Source organism: Drosophila eugracilis, unplaced genomic scaffold (assembly GCF_018153835.1).
Source record: "Drosophila eugracilis isolate 14026-0451.02 unplaced genomic scaffold, ASM1815383v1 contig_367, whole genome shotgun sequence".
In the NCBI taxonomy this organism is placed as follows: domain Eukaryota; kingdom Metazoa; phylum Arthropoda; class Insecta; order Diptera; family Drosophilidae; genus Drosophila; species Drosophila eugracilis.
The window spans coordinates 4,841,847-4,869,818 of NW_024573224.1; the positions used below are offsets into that span (position 1 = coordinate 4,841,847).

Below are 27,972 nucleotides of genomic sequence, written 5' to 3' on the forward strand. Positions count from 1 at the left end.
CAGTTTCAGTTCGAACGCCTACTGACCGAGTGACTGCCTTTTCAGCACCTTCTCCTCCATCATCTGTGACTGTGAAAAAACCCACAATGAAGCAGGTTATTGGTCAGCTTCAGAGGTTTTTTCAAGTGAAATTAAGTCATTTTTCAATTCATTGTATAAGAGAACGTGTGGCAAATAAGTGGGTGTGTTGAGGAAAAAGGCACAATAAAAGGGATTATAAGATTTCATGTTTATCTCTTAAAGCGAATTTATTTAGAATAAAACATAGAATGTATCCTATAAAATGTGATGAAATCTTTAACTTTACATTATTTTTATGTTATGCCCTAAACCTGTAGCTTAACTTAAACCTACTTAAAGGATAAATGTTATATACAAAATAGTAGCAAGATATTTACGCTTAGATTACAAGCTTGTTAAGTCCCTTAAAGCAAATTTAAATCACAATAAATTTCTCAGATTTCCCTTTGTTAGCCACGTTTAATCGACGTGAAATCTATCATCAATTTTGCTCGAATTCTCCTTCAATAATTTCTCACAATCTCCACCTTGACCACTAGGTTGACGTTTCAAAGGGAAACCATCCGACCAGCCAACCAGCCACTTGCCACACCACATTGTGAACCCAACTTAGCCTCACACCGATGTCCCCGTTTTATAGAGCTACTTTGGGCCATTTGTGGTTGCCTTGGCGAGTTCTCAGATAGTTGGGCTGAGGTTTTCCAAGCAGGAACAAAGGCGCTACCCGCAAATATTTGTAAGATGGAAATGTTGTCATGCCAGAAACTAAGTGAGTGGGTGGTGTCCATTGAGTCTTATCAGAGAGGGAATGGCCAATTTAAGACCAGGATAATGACATAATCAGAAGGAGCATTGAGATTTAAGTAAGTATGCTATTCACCTGGCGGCCATTCAATTGACATAGATTTATGCCCTCCATATAATCAATAATTACCAACAATCATGTGAAAACGCTAATTTCCACGTCGGGGCAATTAATTGAAATGAAAAAGAGCCATAGGGCGAAATTTTCTTAGGGGTGAGGAAATGGAGGAAAAATATACTAGGAAAGGGAACCCAGATGATGTCTGTTTCAGGCATTTTCTTTGACTTTGCCTCCTTGGCTTTGACTTGGCTTTCGCAGTGCTGCCCCCGCTCCCGAGTTAATTAATGCGTGCAATTTAATAAAAGCATAAACGATATATTTAACCGCCATCTCCGACAGTCTCACACAACCGAGCAGGCAATAAAATTAATCAAATAATTACCCAAAGCCTCCGGGCCAGAGCGCCCAGGAACATTTGACTTATCAGCGTTCCATAAACGAGACATTAAAAGTGGTCAGGGAAATCGAACCAAAAAGAAAACCACTGGATAAAAATATATATATAGAGTATTCTGGAGTATTTTCTTTTTCGTGTTGTGTTTTCACTTGAGCGCAGCGAGGCATTTATCATTTTTAATCGAATGCGGAAACAATGGAGCGCGTCTAAGTGGAGCATTTGATGTGGGCGGTGGTGGGCGCCAGTTTTCTTGGCAGAAAAACCAGTCGATGGCAATGGTAAAAGGCCAACGAACAGCACAAACAGAAGCACAAGCAGTAAGTGCTCAAAACAAATCTATAATAATTTCTTTTAATTGTTGCTCTTTTACTGCCAGAGCTTATTGCCAGATTGATCGAGCTGCTGCCTTAATGAGCTTATTGCAATAAGTTATTTAGACAACTGGAAATGGGTGAGGGATTATGCGGTCAATTATTTCAAACTAAATTAGGCGAAAAGGAAAGTAGACTAAATAAATCTTGTTTTTTCAAATTGAACTTCTCTTAAACCAGATGCATTGAAAGTAATCTGTAATCTGAGTAATTAGATTTGTTACTGGCAGTCCCTAATATTCGTTTTACATAGATGCCGTCTAACTTGAGTAGAAAACACTGAAAACTTATAGATTTAAGATCAATTCCAATTCGACTTCGAGTGCAATGTGGCACTCACAGAAAAAGCCGTCCAAGATTTCCTCAATTTTTCCAACTTATCGGAGGCTCCCATCCCCCCTTTTATTTCAGCCCACAGGGTCCAAATGGAAGGCGAAACCTAATGTAGCAGAAAATTACTTTATATGCACATGGCAGAGCTGCCGATAGATGGCGCTACGATTTCATTGGCGACCAGGCCAAGCCTTGCCTATCAGCAGGCAATAATCGAGCCGAACGGCAAATTTAATTTGCTTTAAATTGTTGTTAAATGCGAGCAATTGAAATTTATGCCAACAAAATACAAAACATACAGCACAACGCCAGTCAAAGAAAAACAAAACAAAAACCGTGATAATCTGCAACGACAAAGCCTTGCCACAGCCACAGCCTCCCGGCCACCATCATCACCATCGTCATCATCATCAATTTAGCCAGAAATCGTTGACGCCGCCGGTTGCACATTGGTTTGAATTCAGCAGATAAAGTAAGATTAACTTATATACTAATACGTATTAAAAAAAACCAAACTCCTTTAGAAAATATAGCAACATGGTGTTTTGTGAATCAAAAAATAAAGCAGATAAAATATATCAAAGTTGATATGGCTTAAATCTTCGATCTTCACTAGTTTTTGAGGCAATCTCTTTAAAGACCTCAATGCTTAGACCAATGTACTTGGCCTGGCTTTTTCGTTTCGTTTTGGTTTTTGCCAACGACGATTTGGCGCCGTCTGGGGGCGCATGCGCGAATGTCCTTGTGCGCTATTTTCAGTTGTTTTTTTTTTTCTTTAGCGCTCTTTTCAACTCGAACATAATAATTTTATAGTGAAAAGTGAAGTAAAACAAATGCGACAAAGCAAATGGCGCAAATTGCCGACTGTCTGCCGAGAGCTGTCGGACTGTCTGTCCGTGTGTCTAACTTAATACGGCATGAAATGTCAATTGGGCTGGCAACCTGCGGGCCCAAATACCCATATACCCATATAGCCTTATAGCATTATAGCCATATAGCTGCACTCTAATCAAATTCAAAACAAATTTGTGCGAACAGAACTCTTTAGCGAGTTTGTACTGGCAAACATGCGAAAATTGGCAACAAGGCTGCGCCATTTGGAACTGGTTTAAAGTTATTGTCCATCTTTTGATATTTGTTGGGCTGTCTCGTCGGTGTTTTGCTGTTGCTGTTGTGTGTTGTGTGTTTGGTGTTGCTGTCGTACAACGACAATGTCGTTGGTTTTGCTGTCTCTGGTTGGTGGCACTTGCCTGTTGCCGTTGTCTTTCGTTACTGACTCTTATTGGCTTTTTGGCTCGGTGATTAGTAGGTCAGAGTTTTTCATTTCCAATTGGATATGTTGCACAAGCGACACAGGCGCACACAATATCTGGCCAACACGAAACAAGTGTACGAGTGTGTGCCGCCGCTTTTGGCCATATTAGGAAGGGTACAACCAACCAACGAACTAGCCAACCAGCAAACAAAAACAAACCAACATTCAACTACATATCGGACATAGCAACTATGACTAGACTACGTCGACAAGGCAATAAGAACCGCACTCCAAAATCAGCAGCTTTGATTCATTCGATTCGTTCGGTGGCGGTGGGAAAGTGTCTTGTCCGTCGAACTCATCAATTTTATGCAATGACAATGGTTTCCTACATCACAGAGAGTGATGGAAAAATCCTTGATGATAGCAATATTATTATTTAAGTTAAAATATTACTTTAAAATAAAGAACCAAAAACTCACTTCTATTTTTATTCGTAGCTCAAGCTAAACCAAAAAATCCATAAATAAATTTGAATTTTTCATTTCAACAATATTATTACAATCAAGTATCCGGCACTCATGTTACAAAAAAACAAAAATAATATTTGATTTTAATTGCCTTTGGCAACTCTTTTGGATCGGTCAGCAAAAGCAACAAAGCACAACATATTTTCCCCCGCAAAATCAGTAAAAATATTTTATTTATCTTACGAGTGGGCCAACGCCTGAGATTGAGTTTCTGACTGAGACTGAGACTGTGGCTAAGTCTCACCTCGCCAATGGCAATGCCAACGAGAAAGCATGAAAAGCAAATATAAAATTTTATATTTATTTTCGTTGTACTTTTGTGGGGGTGGCGCCAAGCCAAAGACCTGAGACTCAAACTCAAACTGGAATCCCAAAAAACTGCGGTGGCCTCCAGAGGCACAGAAATTCGCACGAGTATTTAACACCAAGAGCCAAATGACACCAACAACAATGACATTAACAAGCTGGCCAGCACAGCAACAAAAAAAGGCCAAACAAAATAACAATAAAAGCAGATAATAATAACAGTCGACTGGCAATCAATTTGAAATTGAAACGGGCTTTTATTGCGGTAGGTGGGTTGGTATTTTCCTATACCCAATATAATGGCCAAGCGTAGGATTGGAGTCCCCAAAAGTTTGGCATAAAAAACTGTGACTTTTTTTGTTCATCAACAATTGAGGCTTATTATTTGCAATTAAAGGCTGGTTTAACGGCAATGCTGCTCTTTTGCCGCTAAAAATAAAACTCTGTCATAAATTTGAGAGTTTATTTATATTTGTTTTGATTGAATTTTAATGTGCGTAACTGCCAAATGCATGCAAACATCAAAGACTTGGCCATTAATCAACACGTCGAGTGCTAAATAGAATGATTCTCATTTTATGCTTAGCATATTGAGGCGTATCGCCGGCAATCGATCAAGCGAAATGGCAGTTTCCTAATAAGAACCTTGGATTTTCACTAAGCTTTTGACACGCTTAAAAAGGCTAGAAATTTATTTTAAATTTTATAAATCTCTCAAAAAATGGTATGATTGCCAAAAATGGGATAACACCTTCTATGACGAAAATTCATTAAAATCAAAATTTATCTGATAATCATAAAATCAGCATTTAACGGACACCCTCCCACCTTGAATCGTAAATTAAAATATTTCTTAGGTCTATAAGAAACTAGATTTTTAAACCAACTTAACTAAACCAAACAGCATATAATGCTGTTAATTGACATATTTTGGTATACATTTAAATACATTTAATTGACTTATTAAATTATACAGTTAAATACTTTTAATTGGCTTATTTAGTTTTGGGTAATAAGTTTTGAATTTGCTGCTTAATTAAATCTGTTTATGATGAGGAAGTAATTACTTAATTAAGTGAAAACAAAACTGTTTATCTTTATAATTATTAGATTTTTGTTGGACTTTCTTGCGATTAGACCAAAGGGCTTGTTTACTGGTAAATTAAATTAACTATAATAAATCAAGGCGTCTTCACAGTAGCCTAAAAATCACCAGCAGTGTTAAATTTTTCCATATATATATTTATGAACAGTCAACTGCAGTCCAACACGATTTGTATAAGATATATAGATGTTGACATATGGCCTCAATGTTGGACCGCTAAATATATCAAAATTTATAGTCTATGCCCAGACACCAATAACAACCAAAAACAAAAAAAAGAAGGGAAATAAAGAAAATAATCAACTCACCTGCCACCCTCGAGCACACTTACCTCTTTATTTGAGCCCACTTATTTATAAAAACAGACACGCACCCATATATATCACTCGGATGGATATATATATATGTGCAGTCGTGTACATAATGTCGACCAAAACCAATCGCTGATGTGAAACGTCTCGAATGCGTTGGCGTTTTGTCAACATCTATACGGAAAGGGAAGGGAAAGGGGATATTTGGGAACCTGAAACATATTCTGCTGCAGAAATCACTTTGATGAGCATCGGCATTGACATGTTGTTGAAATTATTACCCCGACTGTCAGATGGCATCCACATTTATTCACTCGACGGCGCATTTCGAGTGGCCTTTTATAATTGGCACTCGGACGGGAGTTCAATGGGTGGTGTACGGTGGTTTTGTGTGCTGCCAAGATGCGACACCAAATCGAAATCCTCGCATCTCGAAAGCACCGGGGCTTAAAATCAATATTTATACGCCCTCTGATCCCATGCCCCATCCAATTCCCCCGGCCAATCATGATGAGTTAATGCCGCCAACAGTCAGCCATTAGATGGACCAGTGGACACTCCAATCCCCACATAGGCCCCTTTTCACACATTTACACTCAGCATGTCTCCCTGTCATTTCAAAGGCCTGATGATGATGCACAGAAAGAAATTTAAATAGGTTTTGTTACTGTACTAAAACTGTAAAGATCTCATGAAGTCTTTATAAATATTTAAGTTCTGAACATTTAGACTGACTATAAACAAAATATATTTAAAAAATACAAATGGCAACTTAAAGCCCTTTTCTCTCAGTACTCGTGTTACTGTCCATTGAGATTTGCATTGGTTATTAGCTCAGCTGCTCGTCGGGACCTTCCATTTGCGTGTGAGTTCCTGTGTGCGTTGTCTGCGGTTTCGATTTTGTTGACAATTTGTAGCGTAATTAATTGAACCAAAATTAATAAAAACAACAATAAACGGACAGGCAGACAGACGATGACGACAGAGCACAGCTTTTGTTGTTTGTTTGTTATTTGGTGTTGGTCCGATGTCGATGTGGTTATTGTTGCGTTGTGTTTGTTGCTGGGGCAAGGGGATTACAATTGACAGCGACGAGTGATACATAATGTTAAATGACTTAAATGCTTGAATGACGGGGGCCAAGCTAAAATACAAAATCACGTTCCTTGGGACAACAGCAGGGAGCAGGCAGTACCACCATTCAACCATCGCTCACGATTAGCCACGATCTTTGGTGGCTGCCATTTGGCTTCGGCAGTGGGTTCAGATTGCTTTGACTTTTCTGCAGTTTCACTTTTCGCCTCCTTGTGTGATTTGTTAAGCCTTGTCAATGCCCGGACATATCCATTATTCTTCACACACGATTAGTTTTCGATGCTCAGTTGTTGGCTTCAGTTGCGAACGCTTTTCATGGCTAATAAGCGTTGATTGATATGAGCAGGCCAAACTATTTTACCGAAAGTGATCCATGTTAATGTCAATGGCTATTAAAATCAAAGTTGGATTTGCATATCCATGATCTCAATTAAGCTAAGCTTTTTTCCCATACAATTAGTGAAGTTGTCAAGGATGAACTTATATAATAGATATAATTAGGATTCAAAATATCTTTGGGCAACCTTCAAGCATAAAATCGTTCAATGTGATATTAATGGTACAAGTACTGAAATCTTGATAAATATATCAGTTTGAATAGTAAACATCAAAATATATTTCCAATACAATGCATAAGCAAATTAAATATTTAAGCATTGTTTTTTATCAAGAAACTTTAAGTTTACAAAGTATTTTTATACTAATTAAATCCAAATGCCTGGCAAATGGTTGTGCAACATCAACAAATAAAAAAGCACTCAAAACATTAATTAAATGTAGGAATGTAAATTGCAATGCATTAATTGCCTATTGTCAACCCCCTCGAAAGTGGCTTTACTATGCCATTCATAAATTTACCAACTGATTCATATGCCCCTCACCCACGCGGCCCTCACTTATGCAAATTAGATATATATCACAGTGCTTAAAAAAATTAATTATCACTAAAAACGAGATGGATAGCTGAGCTGAGAAACAACAACTTAATCGTTTGGCATTTCCGCTCGTCCAATTCCACTCAAAAAAAAAGCCAACTTCCACTTCCCAAAAGCCAAAAAGAAACACAGGTAAGATAAAAAGAGAGAACCTGTGCAGGTGGTTATGACCATGAGGGCGCGTGGGCTGGCCAACTCGAGTGTATTTCCGCTTGAAAGCGGCAATAATGATATTTGTAATAATAAATTTACGTAAAATATAAAACAAAATCAACGTTGACTCAAGTCGCCCCAAGTCACCGCCCACTCAGCTGCGACACCAACGCTTTTTTTTTGAGGCTGCAGACAAAGTTAACAACCGGCAAGGTAGCAAGAAAAAAAATAATGGAAAAAAAACAAGGCAGAAACTCGGCTCAGAAGCTTGGCCCGAAGCCACACGATGCTCACAATTAGCCAGTTGAGAGAGTTTTATATTTTTTTCTCAGCTTTCTCGTCGCTTTCCCATGTGGCGGCCATAAATGGTCGCAGACACGTCTCACAGACTTCCTAAGCGGGATCTCCGGCCATCTAACTTGGCCAAGAGGGGAGCCTTAAAGCTTATGGTCTCCGGATCGGAATTGGCCGGGCATCGCGCTCAGCTTTGTGACCATATTAAGGCAAATTCGATTTCCGAAGCTGGCAATTAAAAGCCAAAGCCAAAGTGGAAACTTAGAACATTTGCATAAGCAATGGTGAGACATGGCAGGTGATGTAGGGGGCTGTGCCTCTGTTAGATCGGATTAGGAACTATAAGGCACTATAATTAAATAAATTTGTTATGGTATAGTATTAATTCATTTTAATAATTATAAATATTGTAATATATTAACTATTATATGATTATTATGAATATCATTATTAGTTAAATCTGAAAATAATGTTCGTTGAGATGTTATCTCTGTAAAATTGCTAGTTTTCTTTATTTTTTTACTTTAAAATATAGAAATCTTTAAAATAGTTTGAATTTCTTTTTCAAATTATGATTTTCTTTGAACTTAGCCCCCCACTGCCATACCTATGTATTTTCGGAACATCCATAAATTGATCACAAAACCAACATTCAAAAATGACGTTTGTTTTTTTAATTATGGCTCGCTTATTCATGTTCTTGTCTTCAGAGACTCAGTCGTCCAGCAGATTAAGCTGTCAGCGACAAAAAAACACAAGACTGTTGACCAATTTGTATGTTTTTTTTAAATATGCTCAGTTAATCAAAAATATTCATATATATATATATAATTTTTAGCTCACTTCGCACGCAAATCAAATTAATGTTGCATGCGTTACTTTTGCGCTCTCTTGAAACGCGTGACGACCTTGTGCCGTGAAAAATGTATGCTTTCTGGACAAAAAAAAAAAAAAAAAGCAATATACAAATGATAATCAAATTTAACTGTTGTCATCATGATTTATTTACTTAAGAACAAAACACGACAAACGATGACGAACTCGCCGTCAGACAGAAGCACAAAGATAAATTAATCGTCCGTCAGTCAGAGAGTCGATCGGTCTAATGCCCGCAGCCATTTATTTACAAGTGTCCATATATATATATGACTCTATATGAGTATATCGGGGCAGACTCGAGATCTTAAGCTAGAGTATGTCGTCATGGCAACAATAATATGAAAACAACTTGTTTCGCCTGCAGGAGCAAATCCATTTTGCAATTATTTGAACGTTGTCGGTTAATTATAATTATTTGTGAAGCAACAAAATGCTCTGAAAAAAATGACCATAAACAATATTGTTTGTTAAGAAAGAGCAACAACGAATGAATTGTGACTTTGAAATAAGCTTAGCAATTTGAAATTAGAAGCAATGTGAAAACAACTTGAGAAGTGCACACACCCAATAAATCAACTGAAACTGATCGAAACGAATTAGAATAAATCATAAAATCACAAAAAATTTTAATCACTTTGTATTGCCCAGTTCTTGAGTAGTGAAATATGGTAATTATTATCCAAAGTGATTGCAAAGTATACTTTTATTTCCAGAATTTTATTTTAACATTTAAACATATTCCCAGCAAGATTCATTTATGGTTTGTTATCAAAAGTTTTACCACTGAAAATGGAGCTTTAAGAAATATCAAAGTATGCTTCTTTCCTAAAATAAAAAATTTCTGATAAAACATTAACATTTATTTACATAAATAATCTTTTTATAATTTCAAATTTTTCTTATCTTTAACAAACATTTTGAATGGAGGAACTAAGAAACAACTCAAGAAGTTGATTTCATAATGCCTATATAACTCCTTCCCAAATGAGTACATTTCCTTGAACTTTATTTCGACATGCATCATAATTCCATGCCACCAATCCAACGTTAATCCAAATAAATATCAAGAATGATCATCATTTATGGTCTGGCATCAAAAGTTCAACCTTAAAAATGGAGATCCGACACAAGTCAAGCTTGGTAGCTGATACCATCTCAATCAAAAACGAATAAACATTTTTAACTATTTTCAAGTGAGCTCAAACAATGTCTGACTTGTACAAATGAATGTCAAACGCTGCTGCTGCAGCAGCAAATAAAATTAGCAATAAATTTAAATAAATAACTGCCTGACGATATTAGATCATACGAAAAATCTCAGGGGGACTGTTTGCAAAGAGTCCACAAAAAAGCACTCGAAACGAAACCGAAAATCTAACTAACTGAATCTGGAAAAGCACTCAAGAGAGTACGCTGAAGACCCAGCTGAGACCTCTAAACGATACTATACCATATAGCATACGATACGATCCGATACGATCCCATCCGATCCGATTCGGCCAACGCAAAAAGCACCCACACATCGTGTCGGTGGATATTTGGGGAAAGAGAGAACTGGTTTCTCTTCAATGACTTGGTGATGTTTGTTGTTTTTTGTGTTGGCGTTGGCGAGCGCCAGTGGGTTTCTCGGTTTATTGGTCGTCGTATTGAGAAAACGAGACTTTGCTGCCTTTTAATGCGGCATTTCATTCATTGATCGTTCCAATAGCGCGCCGCACGCTCAGCGCAGCGGACAAGTGAGCTAAAAGTCCAACTTACACTACCACCGCCCACTTAACCTGGCTAACGGAGTCAAAGCCAACTGTGTGTGCGAAGTCAGCTGATCTAGCTGCATCCCATTCCTATTCGAAGCCAATCCACAAGCACAGCCACATCAACATTGACGATCCGCGAGATATATCTTTTCAGTGCACAAGCGACAAGCGCAGCAGGCGGACGCGGCGCAGCATTTTCTCCGTGTATTTTCGTATGCCAACTCGGGATATTGGATACAGATATAGATTCATATAGAGATACAGAGATACAAAGATATATTTATATATATATCGCCGAGCGACGCGTACTCATAGATATTTTTAGCAACCGGCCTCACGCATACCGCCGCATTTATTCGTCCCGCCGCACTGACACACGCGGCTTGCACGTTTTCAACGGAAAATCCATTCTTCGAGGCTTTTCCTACCAGCAGCAACAAAAAAAAACAAAACCAAAAGAAAACGCGAAAAACAAAACAAAAGTTCTTATCACTAATTAAATCGCCGAAACTAAAACTGAAACTGAAACCGATTCGGAATCAGTCGGAATCAGTATCAAAATCAATTCAAAACCCAAAACAAGTTCTCGAGTTTCGAGGAAATAAAAACTGAAAACAAACCTTTTTTGTTGTGTTAATATGCCAAATTTATGCATGAGCTAATAACTTTAATTCTGAAAAAATAAAAAACCAAAACCAAGCAAAACAAAATTCAAGAAAAGATCGCCTATCAAAATTAGTTGGGTGACTAATTAGTCGGAATTTCAATTTGCATACTTTGGAGCCACTTTAATGAACCAAAAATTATAATAAAAACATCAACAAATCTTAATCGGAGTGCACAATCGAATTCAAGTCATCCCGAAGAAACCCCTCAGCTTAATACAGTTGGATTTATGAAATCAAAAAGGTAAATATACCTCAGCCATATATATCAGATATTTTTATATAGAAGATATAGAGGAGACTTCCTCGATCTCTTGTTGCCGACCCAATAAAAATAGACAAAAAGGCATTTCTTTGGCCGAATCACGTTAGTGGGTGGCAGGCGGAACTTTTTGAGCAACTTCTGAAACATTTATTTGTCCAAGGTGTTGAAAAGCCAGATGTATGGCTGGCAGGGAAGAGAATGTTCTTGAGATGTTCAGCAAGGGAAAACGGCGACGACAGCCGGTTGTCAACTGATTTTCAAAGGTTACCGAAGGGAAGCAGCCACTTGGCTTTTGTTTGCCTGCGGCTAAAATAAGGGGAAACAGTTTAATTAATGTGCAAACAAAAGCTGTGAATTCATTATCAATGAATTCAGTTTGCCAGCCACTCACTTTAGTATGGAGATGTGCTAATCAACGGCATCGTTTATTTATTTATTTATATTTCTGGAATGCAATGTTTGTCCTAAGAAAATATAAGTATTTTTTAGATACTTAATCAAGTTTCTTTTTTATCAAAAATAATACTAACTGTCGTTGTTGCTTCACTCCAAATTCCTTAATGCTGAGTCCAGATTTAAAGTATAAAAAAACATTAACAATCATAAAATGTATTTAGCATATAAAAATAATTTTATTTCTAACATATTTTTGAGTCAACAATTTCCATGAAGTATCACACAATTTGTTAATCAAATCAAAATTTCATGGTTTTAATCCCTTTAAAGAATAAATCTAAAATTAAAATTAGATTATGGACTCACTCTTCCGCCTCTCTATATATACTGCCTACCTCATTGTTTGCTGTCCCCCTGACCCAAATCTCTGTCCTACGTGGGAACATCTGTCCGCTCACCCGCACTCGTCCCTCCCCTTGATAGGCGACAAAAACAATAACATGGAAAAAATCAAGAAAAATATAAATTAGCCAAAAGGCAAATGCCAGAGACCTGTCAAAAAATCAAGCAAATCAAAAGCCGATGGGTAATACAAAACCGCACAGAAAGCTATCAAAATATAACTCAAATGTAGGCACACGTATATCTACTCTTTTATATATATATATATATATATATATATATTTACCCACACAGTGATAAAGGGAGACAGAGAATGTAAACACGGCCACATCACACATACGCAGTGTGTGCCAATTTTAATAAACAAACTCAACGTAAATGGAAAATCAAACAAAATCATTTGGCCAAAGCAAAGGCAACAAATCAACAGCATAGAAGATAAAAAAGGAAAAATGAAACACACAAAGGAAAACAGCGAAGAAAAAAAAAAACTAAAAGATGGCAAAAAGGCAAAAACAGAAAAAATTGAAGAGAAAAATAACAAATAAGAACTTGCCGCAGGCTGGCTAAAAATAATAGCTGCCAACGGTAGCACACACGAGACAACAACAACAACCACAACAACACAATGGGACGTGCAACGTGCAACTGGCAAACAGAAAACAGCCAACAGCACGAGGCAACAGCAACAATAACAAGCTATATATCCAGGCGTATAGTAAAAGCAACAAAGTCGTATCCAAATGAAAGATTTTGACGCTTTCCACAAAAAGCAAATTAAGAATCACAAATCGAATGAGATAAAAAATAGACAGAACGCTACGAAAATAAGAAAAACAAAAATAGTGAAAGAAAATTCAAGTTGCATACAATAAAAACTAATTTTAGAGCTATGGCAAAGGCAACAACAACAACAACCGAATCAAACTCATGCCAGGCACAGAGACAATCTGAATCAGTCGGAGATTATATAGCAGATCGACCAAGAGGGGAGATTGAAGAGTTAATGAATATATTGCAGAGATCTTAAATAATAATAATAAACAAAATATTTCAAAAAATAACTTAAAACAGATATTCATTAACTAATTGTTAGTCATTTTACACTTCATTGCTCTTTTAGATCACTTTACTTTATTTAATTTACCTTATAAAATGAAATCTAAATCCCAACTACCTGATCCACCCTCGTTCTATCATTGCCTCATGTGGTTCAGTGTGTTTTTTTTTTGTGCCCAAGCAGCAGACGCTTCATTTTCCATTTAACCGCACCCGACTACCCGAATCCTTGAATTCAACAATTCCTCCTCCCCTTATACACCCCCTTCCACCCTTGGAAAAGCCATGGGCAGACAAGCGTGCAGAAAAAGTTCTAAATTTAATGGCTACACCTAAAAATGCAGCGACTGCAACCGAACCAAAAGTGAAGGGCAGACTGGAGGGGGGAGTCGCTCGCCGGTAGTTTCAAGTGCACTCCGGCTAGGCCTGGCTAACTTCCCCTTTCCTTTCCGCCCCTTCCCTCTCACCACACTATCCACTACATCCGATTTTTCCCAAAAAAAAAACTATATATCTGTGAAACGGACCGACCCACCCACACGCCCCTGCCCCGCCCCTAGACCCCTTCACGCCTCGTCGCACGCATGGCTCGCCTTTTGTCTACCTCGTTGTTGGTGAAAGAGAAAGGGAGAAGGGGAAAGGGCTGCACTGAGAGAATAAAATAAACTTTTTATAGCTCCTAAAAAATATCTTAAGAAAAGTAAATAACTTTTAACATTTTTAATTAAAAATTAAATTAATGTATTAAATATAAAAAATTATGTAAAAAAGAATTTTAATTTCCTGGACAAAAGAATTTTTAAATTTAAGTTTAAGCAATTCACCTTTCATTCTTTTGAACAGATTTTATGGTTTATGTTAGATTGACTTTTTACAAATATTTTTCCCAGTGTAGAAATGAAATGGCTGTGTTTTTGTGTAAGAGGAACTGTTCTATGTTTGTTGTCTGTGCATTTCAATTGGGCGCTTTCTGCATTGTGCCGGCGTGTAATTGAAAACTTAAGCAGAAGCACCCCTCACCGCACTTTGCCAACGAAAAACGCGCAACAAATTTTCCAATCAACAGAGAACGAAAACAGTGGCCTATACAAAGTATAGCATAGTATACTAGTACACTGCCACCCACGACGAGCCCCGCTCATTTCCTGATCCACTTCCTTGCAGCATATCCTGTATCCCTCCGGTTACGCCTCAACCAACTCTTCCCCCGAAAATCAGTATGCCGCTTGTTGCTGTTTGTTCAACAAACGTTTATTAGCCGCGAATACTTTTAATCGCATGCAATTTGTTGATTGCGGCCAGTCGCTGCACTTTCCACGCTTTTCCACCCAACAGCAAACACCCCACCTTAAGCACACGGAACTAGGTAATTTTCACGTCGTTTTGGAGCGCAGGGCGGTCGGTAATGAAAATGTGGTGTGAGCAGGTGAACAACGGTTGCCGCCCCTCTTTTGAAGACGGTGCACAAATTTTTCTGTGTTGTGCGCTTAATTGCAGCTTGTTTGTTGCATGTCGCAAACTTTAACGATGCCCTTACAACTCAAGTGGGTACATTCCATTGCCTTGGGGAGGGACTTCTGAAGAATATTTTCTTTTTCGGAATATGTTTCAAATAATAAGGTTATAAATAGTTCTCAGATTTTGATTTTTCTACTTATAAAACACATCTGATAATAAAAGTTTACATATTGAAAATAAGGCATTGTAAAATGATAGATTTATTAGTATATTAAAGTTGATAATGTGTATATAGATTAAAACTGAGAGACATTCAAAATAATTCAAATATCTTTTAGGAAATATCTTTTGATACTTAAAAGAAAAAAAAAGAATTTAAATAGACACTGAATTCATTCCACAAAACCACTTAAAACTTTCTGAAAGAGCATGCAATCCGTGGGCACATTGTGTAACTTGGAAACTTCTGTCTGCAGGGTCTTTAAGCATTTCTTAGGATTGCGTGGCAAAAATTAATTATACCTCAAATCAGAGGCGAAACGTTGAAGAAAATGCCGGCACGAAACTAAAAAAACATAGCCACGTGTTGAAAGTTGTGGCAGGGAAAGGTGATTTGAATGGGATTTTAAGATGAGGTACGCGAAATCTCTTGGAATTCGTTCTCTCCTTTTCTCTGCGGACCAGACAAACAGAAAAGCATTAACGGTAATCGAAGAAAAGTGCCCACTGGCAATGGCTTAAGGAAAAACGCCTCCTAACTCGTTTAGGCCAAGCCAAGAGCGAGCTCTGGGAATGGTCAAAGCTATGCAACAAGTGTCAAGCAGGCCAACAAGCCAACAATCCAAGCCAAGCCAATCCAAGCCGGATCGGGCAAGGTGGCCAGAATCGTCTAGAGCCAATTTCGGACAATCTGCACTAAATTGTCCATTTAAGTGAGGCCGACTCTAAACTGACTAACTCGAAGTGAGCTGCTCCCCTTAGATCAACTGACTGCAATCAATCTGGTCGCATTTACACCTCTGCATTCAGACTGGTAAACTGGCAAACTGGCAACTTGGCTAACTTGCGATTTATGAGGCCAAGGCACAATTGCAAGGGCGTTAGCATCGATGCAGAAACATTTCAATCTCCATCTCCATACGAGTGTGTGTGTATGTTTGGGAGGTGGAAATGACGCCGCTGCGTTGGCTTCATGTTACATTTTCATGTAACTTAATTCTTGCATTAAAATGCATTCATTAACTGTTGCTTTATATTTGTTTCTTTTTTTGTTGCATTTCCAACCGCCAAACAGACACCGCAAAAAGTATCCGTACGCGCATTCAGTTTAATAGCAGGGGGAAAAGCGAGTGAAAAGCTATGTGGAAAATATTTGGTATAGCTGACCTACCGCAAACAAAAGAAAATAATAAACAATTTCATTTACCACACAAATGCAAAACTTTCCCAATATCAAATGGAGTAGATAGTGCCCTTGGCAATGATGGGAATTTAAAACTTGCCAATTCCCCTCTCTGGCTCTACGGTTCCCTATGGTATAGCGTACCAAAAACAAACTTATCTACATTAAAGTGTTTATAAATTTTATTTGTGGATAAATATTATTTCCAAATATGTTTTTATCTCAATCGTTACAGTAATCACAATCTCTAAGCATGGGGTGTGACTAATTACACAATTAAACAAAGATTAGAAGTTTTTGTGGAAACTAAAAACCCAAATTTATTCTTAGAACTAAATACTTATGTGCGATAAGAACCCCTTAAAGCAATTATTACTTGCTTCATTTGTATTTTTAGTGTTGATCGCAATGGTCCGTAAATATTTTATTAATTTTTAAAAATAGTTAACCTAGCTTGTCAGCAAGAAAAAAGTAAGGAACAAATCTTGAATATTAAATAAATTACAAAATTTATCTAACTTTTATATATAATTTCTTCCATATCTCAATGAATTTGAATTTGAAGCAAGCATTTTAACGAGTTATTTTTATTAGCTTTCGTGTTTAAGATTTTATTGCAGCTGATGGAATTTTTATTGACATTTTTATTTATTTTCTAAGCTACAACAGAATCTTCTTGCAAACTGTTAAATTTCAATTTAAAAATATTTTCATACGCTTTCGGTGGCCTTAGTTCTATGTTTATTTGCAATAAAAAGTTCAAACTAATCTATTTACAACTTCATTTCTGAAGATAACATTCTAAAACATTTATCATTTGTTTACTTTTTACATTACTCATACGATGAGAAATACAATAAACCGAATATGGACTTGTTGAGTGACTAGAAAATTTAACAACTTGACTAAACCATTTTTAGGATTTGCAAAGCCAGCTCATAGAGTTATTCGCTGGCAAAAATGACTCGGATTTGTGTGCGGGAATATGAGTCAGAAGAAGATCAAGAAGATACTAGGAATTTTGTGTAGATTGCGCAACGAGCAATGAGCAATGAGAAATTTCATTTCGAAGACCAATTTTGTTCTTGCCCCCGCACCCGCTTCTAAATTGTATTTATGAGTTTTTTGGTTTGATGCGTTTCGTTTGGTCTCGGTTTTTCGGCTTCAGTGGGTTTTATGACGGAAGCACTACTCAAGAATCGACTTCAGTTCATTGAAGCCAATTCGAGAGCCGTTTACGGAAGTTTTTGGCGGGGTTGGTCCGAAAAAAAAACCGTTTCGCTTGATTGCCCAGACCCCATATGCTCCCCGATGTCTTTTAGTTTGAAATAAAATATAAAAAAATTGTACAAAATTGTTAATTGCCCCGGTATGGGATGGGTTCGAAATAGTCGTACATATCGTAAGCCTAGAAGAAGAACCTCGACTAAAGTCTGCCTCTGCACTCCACTTTCAGATGAAGTCCAACACGTACGAGCTGCACAACTACGCCGATCTGAATGACATGGACGACATGGCGGACACCAAGGAATCCCGAAAACGGAAGACGACCAGTGTTCGTGGTGAAAAGTACTCACTGCGACAGAAGCGCCAGAAAAGGAATCCCACCGAGGAGGTGGAACCCGCCAACCCGCCTGACTTTCAACTGGAGTTGGATTCCTTAGTGGAACCGGTGGCTAGTAAATCAAGGAAAAATACGCCCACGAAGTCCAAGACGAAAGCACCGCCATTGAGCAAGTATCGGCGGAAAACTGCAAATGCCAGGGAGCGAACCAGGATGCGGGAGATCAACACAGCCTTCGAAACCCTCAGACATTGTGTTCCCCAAGCGATAACAGGGGAAGATGCGGCCAATACCAATGAGAAGTTGACCAAGATTACCACTCTGAGATTGGCAATGAAGTATATCACCATGTTAAATGATTCAATCAAAGATCCGAGCTATGAAAGTGAGTTCATTGAAGAGTGTCTGGAGGAAAGTGCCAATAGGGAGGCGAGAGTGGACTTCGATGTGGCCGAGGAAGCTGAGGTGGAAGTGGAGCTACCCGTTCCCGTTGTGAAAAAACCAACCAAGGCCAAGGGAAGTGGTAAAAAGAACTCGACGGCCAGCAAAAGACAGAACCAAAAGCAGGCCAAGAGCCAAGTGCCTCAAGTTCCACCAATAAGTTCCGGAGAGTCATGCTATGCCACCTCCTCGATAGGATCGCCTGCCTCTTCCGCCTACGCCTCCCTCTCCTCGTCATACAATAGCCACAGCAGCAGTAGCAGTCCGGGATTGGAGATGGACACTTTGGTGGGACTGCACGGGATCAGTGCCCTAGACTCCCTGCTATTGGATGCCTCCGATGGGGATTCCCTGTCCTGCTTGAGTCCCGGCTATGGAAGTCTGCTCACTGGCAGTGGTGAAACCCTATTACCCGGTTGTCGTGGGGACTTACCTATGTCTGGATTGGAAAAACCGGACGTGGAACTCAGTCTGCGATTATTGGATCAGATGTCGACGGATTCCTTCGACTTTGCCAGCGATCAGCAACCTTCGGCCTGTATTAGTTCACTCTCCACATTGGATGGTTATTCCTTCGACCTTCCGCTGCACAGCGATTTTCCGGATATGTTTCTTACGTGACGCGTATTTATTTAGTAACCTTCACTATTGTCCTCTTAAGCCTAACCCCTCGATTTAAGTTAGAGTGCGAGTTTTAACCCAACTTTCACAATTAGCCATTACATGCGATGCGCCCCTGTGTGGCGGAATTCATTGTGTCATAGCAAGCAGCTTTTGGTATATATCCATATATCCTGCGAAGTGAAAAGCTGCTCACCGCCACATCCACATGATAACTCTCAACTCAACTAGTGATCTAAGCATTTCTTTGTGACGCATTTCTCGTTATCCTGTAAATAAGGCACCCAATGTTGTTTCATGACTCGTAAGCAATCTGATTTTGAATAAAAGATGGGTTTCTATACCTATATAATATAAATAATTTGTAGTAATAATTGAAGATTATAAGTAGTAGTCTTTTGGAATATTGTTCCAAGACAGTGATTCTGAAGTATATTATTACATCTTACTCATTACTATTTTATCTTTATAAATCGAAATCCCAATGGCAAACGACAACACATATAATCCGGAGGTGGACTTTCCGGAGGTTTTCAAGATCTGCAAGCTTTTCAAGCCGACCGAAGATGATCTTGAAAAGATCATGAACCTGTTGGACCGTGAGATTAAGATGGGACTGAGTCGCGATCAACACGATCGTTCCACGGTTCCGTGTCACCTGAGCTATGTACAGGAGCTTCCATCTGGAAGAGAGCGTGGCCAGTTCCTAGCCCTTGAGATAATGCCCACCAACTGCCGGATAATGCTAGTGAAATTCAGTAGCGAGAAGGATATCTATACAAGCTCCAAGTGCGTCATAATGCCGCATACAGTAGCGGCAGGAAAAGGAACAGAACTCTTCAACTTCCTGGCCACCAGCATTGCCAATTTTGTAAAGGAAAAGAAAGTGGAAAAGGACAATCTGCCCATGGGCATAGCCTTTGCTTTTAGCCTTGTTAAACATGCTTTGGATGTGGGTATCTTAGTGTCGTGGACCAAGGAGTTCGGAGCCCAGGGTGCTATTGGCAAGGACGTGGTCCAGTTGCTGCGCGATGCTCTAGCCAAGTTCCCCGAAATTTCTGTAGAAGTCATGGGTATCATCAATGTGGGAGCCGGTTCTCTATTGGCCTTATGTTGGGCCCAGCCGGATACCAGAATGGGCTTGATAATGGGCAGTATTGCCAATTCGTGTTATGTGGAACGGACTGAAAAGTGTGAACTGTACGAGGGTGAGGAGGGTAAAAAGATAATGGTTATTAACTCGGATTGGGCTCATTTTGGGGATAATGGAGTACTGGACTTTATACGCAACGAGTTTGATCGCCAGCTGGACAGTGAGTCCATAACCCCCGGTCAGCGATTGTACGAGAAGATCAGTGGTGCTCTCTGCATGGGGGAATTGGTTCGCATCATAATTTTACGCCTAATGAAATCGGGTGCCATTTTCGCTGACGATAGACGTGACTATATAGGGATTCAGTGGAAGTTAGATATGATTTCGCTAATCGAAATCGTATCTGATCCTCCTGGAGTCTATACCAAAGCCCAGGAGGTAATGGATAAGTTCCGCATCCGTCATTGCAAGGAAAAAGATCTGGCTGCGTTAAAATATATATGCGATTCGATCACAAATCGGGCGGCAATGTTGGTGGCAAGTGGTGTTGCCTGCCTCATAAATCGCATGCGCTTGCCAAAGATCTCTATAGCCGTAGATGGCGGCATATATCGCCTACATCCAACCTTTGCCACCGTTTTGAAAAAGTACACCAACCTTCTGACAGATCCCAGGTTCGGTTTTGAATTCGTCATCACTCAGGACAGTTGCGGAGTGGGAGCGGCCATTATGGCTGGGATGGCACATGCCGACAAGTACAAAACAGACGCCAAAATGTTCACCATGGATTACTGAAAATTAAATTATTAAATAAAATGTTATTAAATGAAAAATTCGTTACATTTTTATAAATAAAACTGATAAAAAGAAACTTTATTATTACATATTACAGTTTGTATTCGATCATCTACAAAAAATCTGAAAAATAGTATTGTAGAAAAAATGATGTTTCTTTAAAAATAAGTAAGCCTTGAAATAACAGTTGGCAAGACTATTCCATTAAGTCTCAATTCGGCACATTAGTCAAAATTATTTAAAATTGTAATTGGGCCATTTCGGCTATCCTGGGAAGAAAATGCCGAGCCTTGTCAACTCAGAAGTGGAACTGGCGGTTAAGGGCTTCTTAATCGACCAAGAAAAGATGGTTGAGGTGGTGGAACGAATGGGCAAGGAGTTGAAGATGGGTCTGGCTAAGGACACACATCCGCGGGCAGTGATCAAGTGCTTCGTTAGCTATGTCCAGGATCTACCCACAGGCAAGGAGCGGGGAAAGTTTTTGGCCTTAGATTTAGGTGGCACGAATTTCCGGGTTCTCATAGTTAACCTGGTAAGCTCTAGTGATGTGCAAATCATCTCGAAGAGCTATAATTTCCCACCGGCCCTAATGACGGGACCGGGAAAAGCGCTTTTTGACTTCCTGGCCGAAAGCCTAGAAGAGTTCTGCAAAGAACAAGGTCTGGAAGATACCCCCTTGTCTCTTGGATTTACCTTCTCGTTTCCCTGCCAACAGCAGGGTCTATCGAAGGCCATACTGGTGACCTGGACAAAGGGTTTCAGTTGCGAAGGCGTGGTAGGCAAAAACGTGGTTAGTATCGAAAGGATAAACCTGGTTTCGGTTGATTAATTATAATTTTCTTAAAACCGTACATAGGTAAGTCTACTCCAAGAAGCCATCGACCGGAGGGGAAACTTAAAGATCACCAATATAGTGGTAATAAACGATACCGTGGGTACCCTGATGTCCTGCGCCTACAATCACCCCAACTGCCGAATAGGATTGATCGTGGGAACTGGCTCCAATGCTTGCTATGTGGAGAAAACAGTGAATGCCGAGTGTTTCGAGGGCTATCAGACTAGCCCTAAGCCTTCCATGGTCATCAACTGCGAGTGGGGAGCCTTTGGAGACAATGGTGTCCTCGAGTTCGTGCGAACATCGTACGACAGAGTGGTTGACAAAATAACACCCAATCCCGGCAAGCAGACCTTCGAGAAGTGCATCTCCGGGATGTATATGGGTGAACTGGTGCGCCTGGTCGTCATAGAAATGATAAGCAAGAACTTGATGTTCGTCGGCGATAATTCCGAAAAGTTGCAGCAGCGATGGAGCTTTAAGACCTCATATATTTCGGATATCGAAAGCGATGCACCGGGGGAATATCGTCACTGCAGTAGAGTCCTCCACGACCTGGGAATGATGGGCACTCAAGAGACGGACAAGGAGGCTCTCAGATTTATTTGCGAAGCGGTATCCTCGAGATCGGCAAAGCTCTGTGCCTGCGGCTTAGTCACGCTTATCAACAAGATGAACATCAATGAAGTGATCATCGGCATCGACGGCAGTGTCTATCGCTACCATCCCAAGTACCATGAGTTGCTCCAGTTCCATATGAAGAAACTCCTCAAACCGGGCCTCAAGTTTGAACTGGTTGTTTCCGAGGACGGATCCGGCAGAGGAGCAGCTCTGGTGGCAGCCACGGCTGCCCAAAATAAACCCAAATAGAAAGTTCTACGTAACTTATTTATTTGAAATTTTTTTAATTTTCGATAATATTTCCAAAATTAATAATAAAGTTTAACTTTTAAAACAAACTACATCAAGATAATCAGGAAAATTATATAGAAACTGCACTAGCTACCATTTATATAAATTTTCTTATTTTAACTGAAAACCAAAAAATCCATTTTTAAATTTAGCGCCAACTTCTGTTATTATTATTCCGACCATGTGGCAACACGACACAATCTATATAAATTCGATACACAAATAACTTTTAGTGCATTTATATAGACATCAATATTTTTAATAATTTTATAAATATGTTATAGGTAATATGAGGGTTTTTCATATTATAATTAGTTTGTTTTGAGTAATGAAACATTCGATGAATGATTAATAGTAATCGATGTTGCCAACTAACCAGCGAATGTTATCGAATGAATGGTAACACTAATTTGGTTTTACAGCCGTTTCCACATCTGGTAACACTTGGGGTTTGCAAACATTTATCTTTTAACCAATTTAAGAAATTTAAGGCAATCAGAGGATTCCTACGATTATTTCAAAGCCAACTGAGGTTACTTGAAGCCCAGATAAACAGGTAGGTCACCAAGCAGGCCTTGGCTTATGGCCCAGTTTAGATAGAATCCCCTGTTGGGGGGCTGCTGGAAAAGGCAAGGCCAGCTGTCCATTTGAGATTGGAACTCCTTACTAGATTGTCAAGATGATTGCTCTTAACCAAATGCATCGGGTGCTCCAGAGCGAGGCCATTAATACGTTACTTGGCCTTTTCAGCGACAAAATGTCCCAAGGCGGTGGCACTACTCCAGCGGGCGGAAATCCCACAACGCTCCAAGCAACGGGAGGGGGCGTGGTCTTCAGCAAAGTCTTCATCCAAAGGGATTACAGCGAAGGCACCTCCGTCAAGTTCCACACACGACTGCCCACAGAACTAGAGGGCATGGTGAGTATGTCGTAAGTTATTATAATTAAGATACTTATATTTCTTAATTTTAGATTGAAAGACACGTCTTCGAGGCCACTATCAATAGGCTAAACGAATTCTATGCCGAAGCCGAGGAGGGATCCTGTGGAACCTATTGCGAAGGTTGCATTGGCTGCATCACAGCCTACTTGATCTACATGTGCTCCGAAACGCACTATGAAAAGGTGCGTCATTCGGGTTTGGATTACAAACAACTGGGTCAAAGTAATAGCCCTGGAAATAGCTACCCTAAAGTGCTGATATGTCATAGTATAATTGCCTTTGTTTTACATACCCATATTCAGTCACTTCTTATTAGGATTATGGGTGTCATAAATCAGCAAGCAAGGGAATTTCCAGTGCTATTGATTTCACCACAACCTGTATATATCATCCCCAAACTAATATTCTATCACCCCCATAGACCCTTCGCAAGATATCCAAATTTGTGGCTTCCCAAAACGAACGCATTTACAACGCCAAGGGACTGCAGCTGATCGATCCGACTTATCGGGGCCTCCGCGTCATAGAGATTACAATATTCGATCGTCCGGGGCGAACGTGACTTCCGCTTTCCCATTCAGCCAACGAGTTTTTCATGTGAAATCCGCCACAGCCACAGTCGCATCAACAGGAAGGTGAAGGAAGAGAGTCCGTTTCATCAATTATCAAGCAAAAGTCAACGCCATTGAGTGTGTTTCCAAAAAATATATAAAAATCGATACAAAGCTGTGGAATCAGCTAAAGCTTTATAACCTATAACCATATGTGTGAGTAACTCAAGATATCCTGCATTATTTCAAGTAATCAATGAACTTGTATTACCTTACAGCTTGGCAGAGCAGCGGCCAGATCGTTTTTGGGGCATGCGACTTAGTCACGAGTGTGCTGAGAGACGGCCTCCGCTGCAGCCACATACGATATGCAAGATTAGCCGTTAATGATTAGCCAAGGCAGAGTACGGCCAGTTAGTTAGTATTTATGCATTAGCAGGCATAGTGATGTAAGTGAAAAGCTACCGAAAATGCATTTTGAGCCGAAGCAAGCATCAACATATACAGACATTCGCATATGTTACCATTGTTCTAATTGTCAGACCGAAAGGCCAGCGAGAATTGATTGTTTTGTAATTTAAACAAAAAACATAAAGAAATTGTATACATATTGTTTGTACTAGTTACTAACAATTCGATTGTCTAAAGTTATAATTTTAATGGCATTAACATACATCTTAAAATACATAGTTCATGCTTAATCAGACATTGCATACGCATAATGTTTTCTATACAAAACTCTTACCGATTTCAAACAGCGCCAAATGAACTTACACATAGACAAGTAAAGAATTGTTCGATTTTTAATATAAATCTGAAACATTGATTAACATAGTTATATATCTTATAAGGAAAAATATATATTGCCGTCATATAAACATGCCTACAACTGTTTTGCTACGCTGGGTAAACATCAAATAGATGTGTTGACATCCAAAAGTGCTGTGCAAATTTTGGGTTTGCAGATTTTTCATTGTATTCCGCTATTTACTCTTCATCTGTGGCTGTTTTGTGTTGTCTGAATTTGGGGATTTACGGATATATAAAGCCTCTAAAGATCTCTGGAAGACAGTCACTATTGTTTTAAAGCCAAACAATGAAGTTAGCAACCTATCTCTTAGCCGTAGTCCTGTTCGCCGGATTCTTCCTGCTCCAACCTTCTTCTGCCCAGACGAACTCCACCACCACCACTAACAGCACAACAACAGACGCAACCACAGAGGCAACTACTACCACGACCGCCACAACTGCTGCTGCCAAAACTGTCCACAGGAAACATTTTACCATCCACAACCTTAAATATACAAATGTTCGAAGGATTCATGTTAACAAGAAGAAATCCGGTTAACATACTCGCAGATTTAGGAAACTTTTGACAATGATAAATAAATGCAACTAAAAAAAATGAGGAAACTTTTCGGGAAATTTGTAAAAAGTAGACCTAATACAATTTTTGAAGGTCCTCTACATACAGATGTTTTCTGGCCTTTGTCTATTTTTGAACGACTAAAAATAATTTCTTTTGTCAAGTTCAACTCCAAGGTGGGTTCGCCTTTGTTATATTAAAAGCCTTTTTATGCCAGCTTTTGAGTTAGCATAATTTCTGTGAGACCCCTCAGAGTGACGCAGTTTTTACCAGACTACACTTAAATTAAAATTATATTTTTATTTTAATATTTGTAATGAACATATTCTACTCGGCGAACACCTTTGGTTAATATTGGTTAGATCTTTACAGCTCTTTGACCAATTTAATAAACTATATTTAATACCATTAAGGTGTCTATAAATAAGATAGATTAAAGATTAGCCGGGCTAAAACGTATAGAATGAAAATCGCATATTAAGTTAGAAAACATTCCAGGAACGTCTAATCTCGCAATATAGCTAATAAGATACGCATTTTCTTAGATTTGCTAGTTGTATAATTTTCTATATATTTATTTTTTAAAGCAACGAAATTCATACGGTCTTTCCTCTCTTTTTGATAACTACCCTATCTCGATCATGCGGACTTTCACTCTCCTTCGGCGCACCAAAAATCAAAAAGTATAACATTAAATAATAGGTTCTTGTCCAAGTTCCGTGGTTCAAAAGTGCAGGCGCTCTTTTCCGTCAACAAATCCGTATTTTATCCCAATTTACTTTCCGGCATCGTTCATGTTCTTAGGCAAGCTGAGAAGCGAATTAATAAGCTCCGAGTTCCGTTTTCTGATGGGCATGGGTGGGCCCAAAGAGTTCTCCAGGATCAAGGGATACCGGCAGAGAGTGGCCACCTGGCCAGGAGTGAATTGTCCCATATTGTTGAACCAGTCCAGCAAATCGCGGTTGTACTCCTTTCGCACATAACGCTCCTCATCCGGCATGGCCATGGCTCCAGTGAATCCACATCGCGAGGAGATGGCCAGGAGCATTAGGGCAACGATGTACATATAGCGAGCCATTTGCCTGAGGAGCTGGACTAGGAACAGGAACAGAACACGGGACACCTGCTGCAGGAGACTAGCGAATGAACGACGGTTGGAAATTCCTCAACTTATATAGGACCTCTGACTGGATAAGCCTCAGCGGGAGACCGCGTAACCACGCAACCCAAAAGCGTCAGTATCGATGTCATCTGCAGGACCAATATATGTCATCCACAGTCCTCGATGGTCCCTCAGTTCGAGCAAATACGGAGTCAAGTTGGATCCAAGCAAATATTTGATTATGCAGTGTTTTATGTGCCACAACATGCAGTCAGGCAGATACCTAATCCCATTCCGGATCTGACGATATTTGTTCGGGAAGGAAGTTTATTGGCGACACTTTTATGCAGTTAGAAAAAAAGCGAAATTAGTGATTCATATTGAAATAATTTATATGAAAATTTCCTGATTAGGACCAAATGTGACTACTTTAATAAATACTAAATTAAAGTTTTTTTTATATTATTTTTAAAACCAAATTATCGAAATTTATTGATAACCAAGCTAAGATGTATTTGTCATATTTCTATATAAATGGATCAAATTTATATCTAATCTAATCTATTTCTCTTAGTGCACCGTATGATTATTTTAGAACGAGGGTCGTAAAAATAACAGCCGGTGTTTAATATATAATTTAATAGCTAGAAACGGCTATTGGCTTATTCTTGCGAAATTCCAGAGTGTTCCATTGTTTGATCAGCAAACTGTGTAAATATGGCCAAAAAATATTGCGCAGACGTAATTGGGGAGAGCATTATATAAATATATATTTGCGAAGTTATTGTCTTGGCAAGATATAAAACTCCCAGGCGATGGAATGGCACTTAACAGATCAACAGCATCACACAGCACAAGATGAAGGCAGGACAATTGGTACTCAGAATCCTGGCCATAAGCCTGTGCATTTGGGCAGCTAGCGCATCCACAACTACATCAACAACCACGGATGCCACAACAACGACTACGACCACCTCAGCAAGTGATACCACCACCACGACGGATGCAACTACAACCACCACTGCGTCATCGTCTTCGTCCTCGAAGGTCCATCGCAAACGGATTAGGATTTCGAACCTCAAGTACTCCATCAAGCGCAAGGTCCGTGTCAACAAGAACAGCACTTCCAGTTCCAAGAGCAAGTCTAAGAAGTCCAAGTCCAAGCGGCTTAATGCCCGTCGAATCCGCAATCTGCTTAAACGCCGCATTCAAGGATAAGTTTTCAATTCTAAATAAAACATATCTGTGAAAGCAATAAATCTAAAATAAAAAAATGTAATATAACTAAAGTATTTTAGAATCAAAAATTCTATAAAAAACCTAAAAAAATTAAGTGGCATAAGGATAACCAACGGGTATATATATAATATGAGATTTTTCTGTTAAAGCAACTAGCTCTAAAAATTCACTAGTTCATGCAGTTTTTTACCTTTAATGGACTTCCCTTCGTTGATTTCAAACTAAAGTTATTTGACTTAAGTTCCATCTAAAAGTAAAA

At 39.1% G+C, this 27,972-nt stretch overlaps 7 protein-coding genes across 7 annotated transcripts; 6 read left to right on the forward strand and 1 right to left on the reverse strand.

The window, feature by feature from the left end:
• The first annotated feature begins 9,758 nt into the window (after positions 1-9,758).
• LOC108113620 (helix-loop-helix protein delilah) lies at positions 9,759-19,235 on the forward strand. Its single transcript, XM_017224282.2, has 2 exons — positions 9,759-11,513; positions 17,708-19,235. The coding sequence occupies exon 2, from the start codon at positions 17,708-17,710 to the stop codon at positions 18,875-18,877; it is 1,170 nt and encodes a 389-aa protein (XP_017079771.1). The 5' UTR covers positions 9,759-11,513; the 3' UTR covers positions 18,878-19,235.
• A 62-nt stretch (positions 19,236-19,297) lies between these two features.
• LOC108113619 (hexokinase type 1) lies at positions 19,298-20,809 on the forward strand. Its single transcript, XM_017224281.2, has one exon. The coding sequence runs from the start codon at positions 19,362-19,364 to the stop codon at positions 20,763-20,765; it is 1,404 nt and encodes a 467-aa protein (XP_017079770.1). The 5' UTR covers positions 19,298-19,361; the 3' UTR covers positions 20,766-20,809.
• A 142-nt stretch (positions 20,810-20,951) lies between these two features.
• LOC108113535 (hexokinase type 2) lies at positions 20,952-22,559 on the forward strand. The gene is made up of 2 exons (XM_017224130.2): positions 20,952-21,555; positions 21,622-22,559. The coding sequence occupies exons 1-2, from the start codon at positions 21,046-21,048 to the stop codon at positions 22,468-22,470; spliced, it is 1,359 nt and encodes a 452-aa protein (XP_017079619.1). The 5' UTR covers positions 20,952-21,045; the 3' UTR covers positions 22,471-22,559.
• Positions 22,560-22,928: 369 nt separating this feature from the next.
• Positions 22,929-24,888, forward strand: LOC108113657 (golgin subfamily A member 7). The gene is made up of 5 exons (XM_017224329.2): positions 22,929-23,068; positions 23,263-23,431; positions 23,485-23,637; positions 23,877-24,222; positions 24,285-24,888. Exons 2-4 carry the CDS (start codon positions 23,270-23,272, stop codon positions 24,015-24,017), a joined length of 456 nt encoding a protein of 151 aa, XP_017079818.1. The 5' UTR covers positions 22,929-23,068; positions 23,263-23,269; the 3' UTR covers positions 24,018-24,222; positions 24,285-24,888.
• Positions 24,889-25,069: 181 nt separating this feature from the next.
• Positions 25,070-25,411, forward strand: LOC108113658. The gene has a single exon (XM_017224330.2). The coding sequence runs from the start codon at positions 25,103-25,105 to the stop codon at positions 25,352-25,354; it is 252 nt and encodes an 83-aa protein (XP_017079819.1). The 5' UTR covers positions 25,070-25,102; the 3' UTR covers positions 25,355-25,411.
• Positions 25,412-25,657: 246 nt separating this feature from the next.
• Positions 25,658-26,516, reverse strand: LOC108113539 (protein PDF). The gene has a single exon (XM_017224134.2). The coding sequence runs from the start codon at positions 26,448-26,450 to the stop codon at positions 26,148-26,150; it is 303 nt and encodes a 100-aa protein (XP_017079623.1). The 5' UTR covers positions 26,451-26,516; the 3' UTR covers positions 25,658-26,147.
• A 727-nt stretch (positions 26,517-27,243) lies between these two features.
• LOC108113573 (protein new-glue 3) lies at positions 27,244-27,692 on the forward strand. Its single transcript, XM_017224165.2, has one exon. It carries the CDS (start codon positions 27,333-27,335, stop codon positions 27,690-27,692), a length of 360 nt encoding a protein of 119 aa, XP_017079654.1. The 5' UTR covers positions 27,244-27,332.
• Positions 27,693-27,972: the final 280 nt, after the last annotated feature.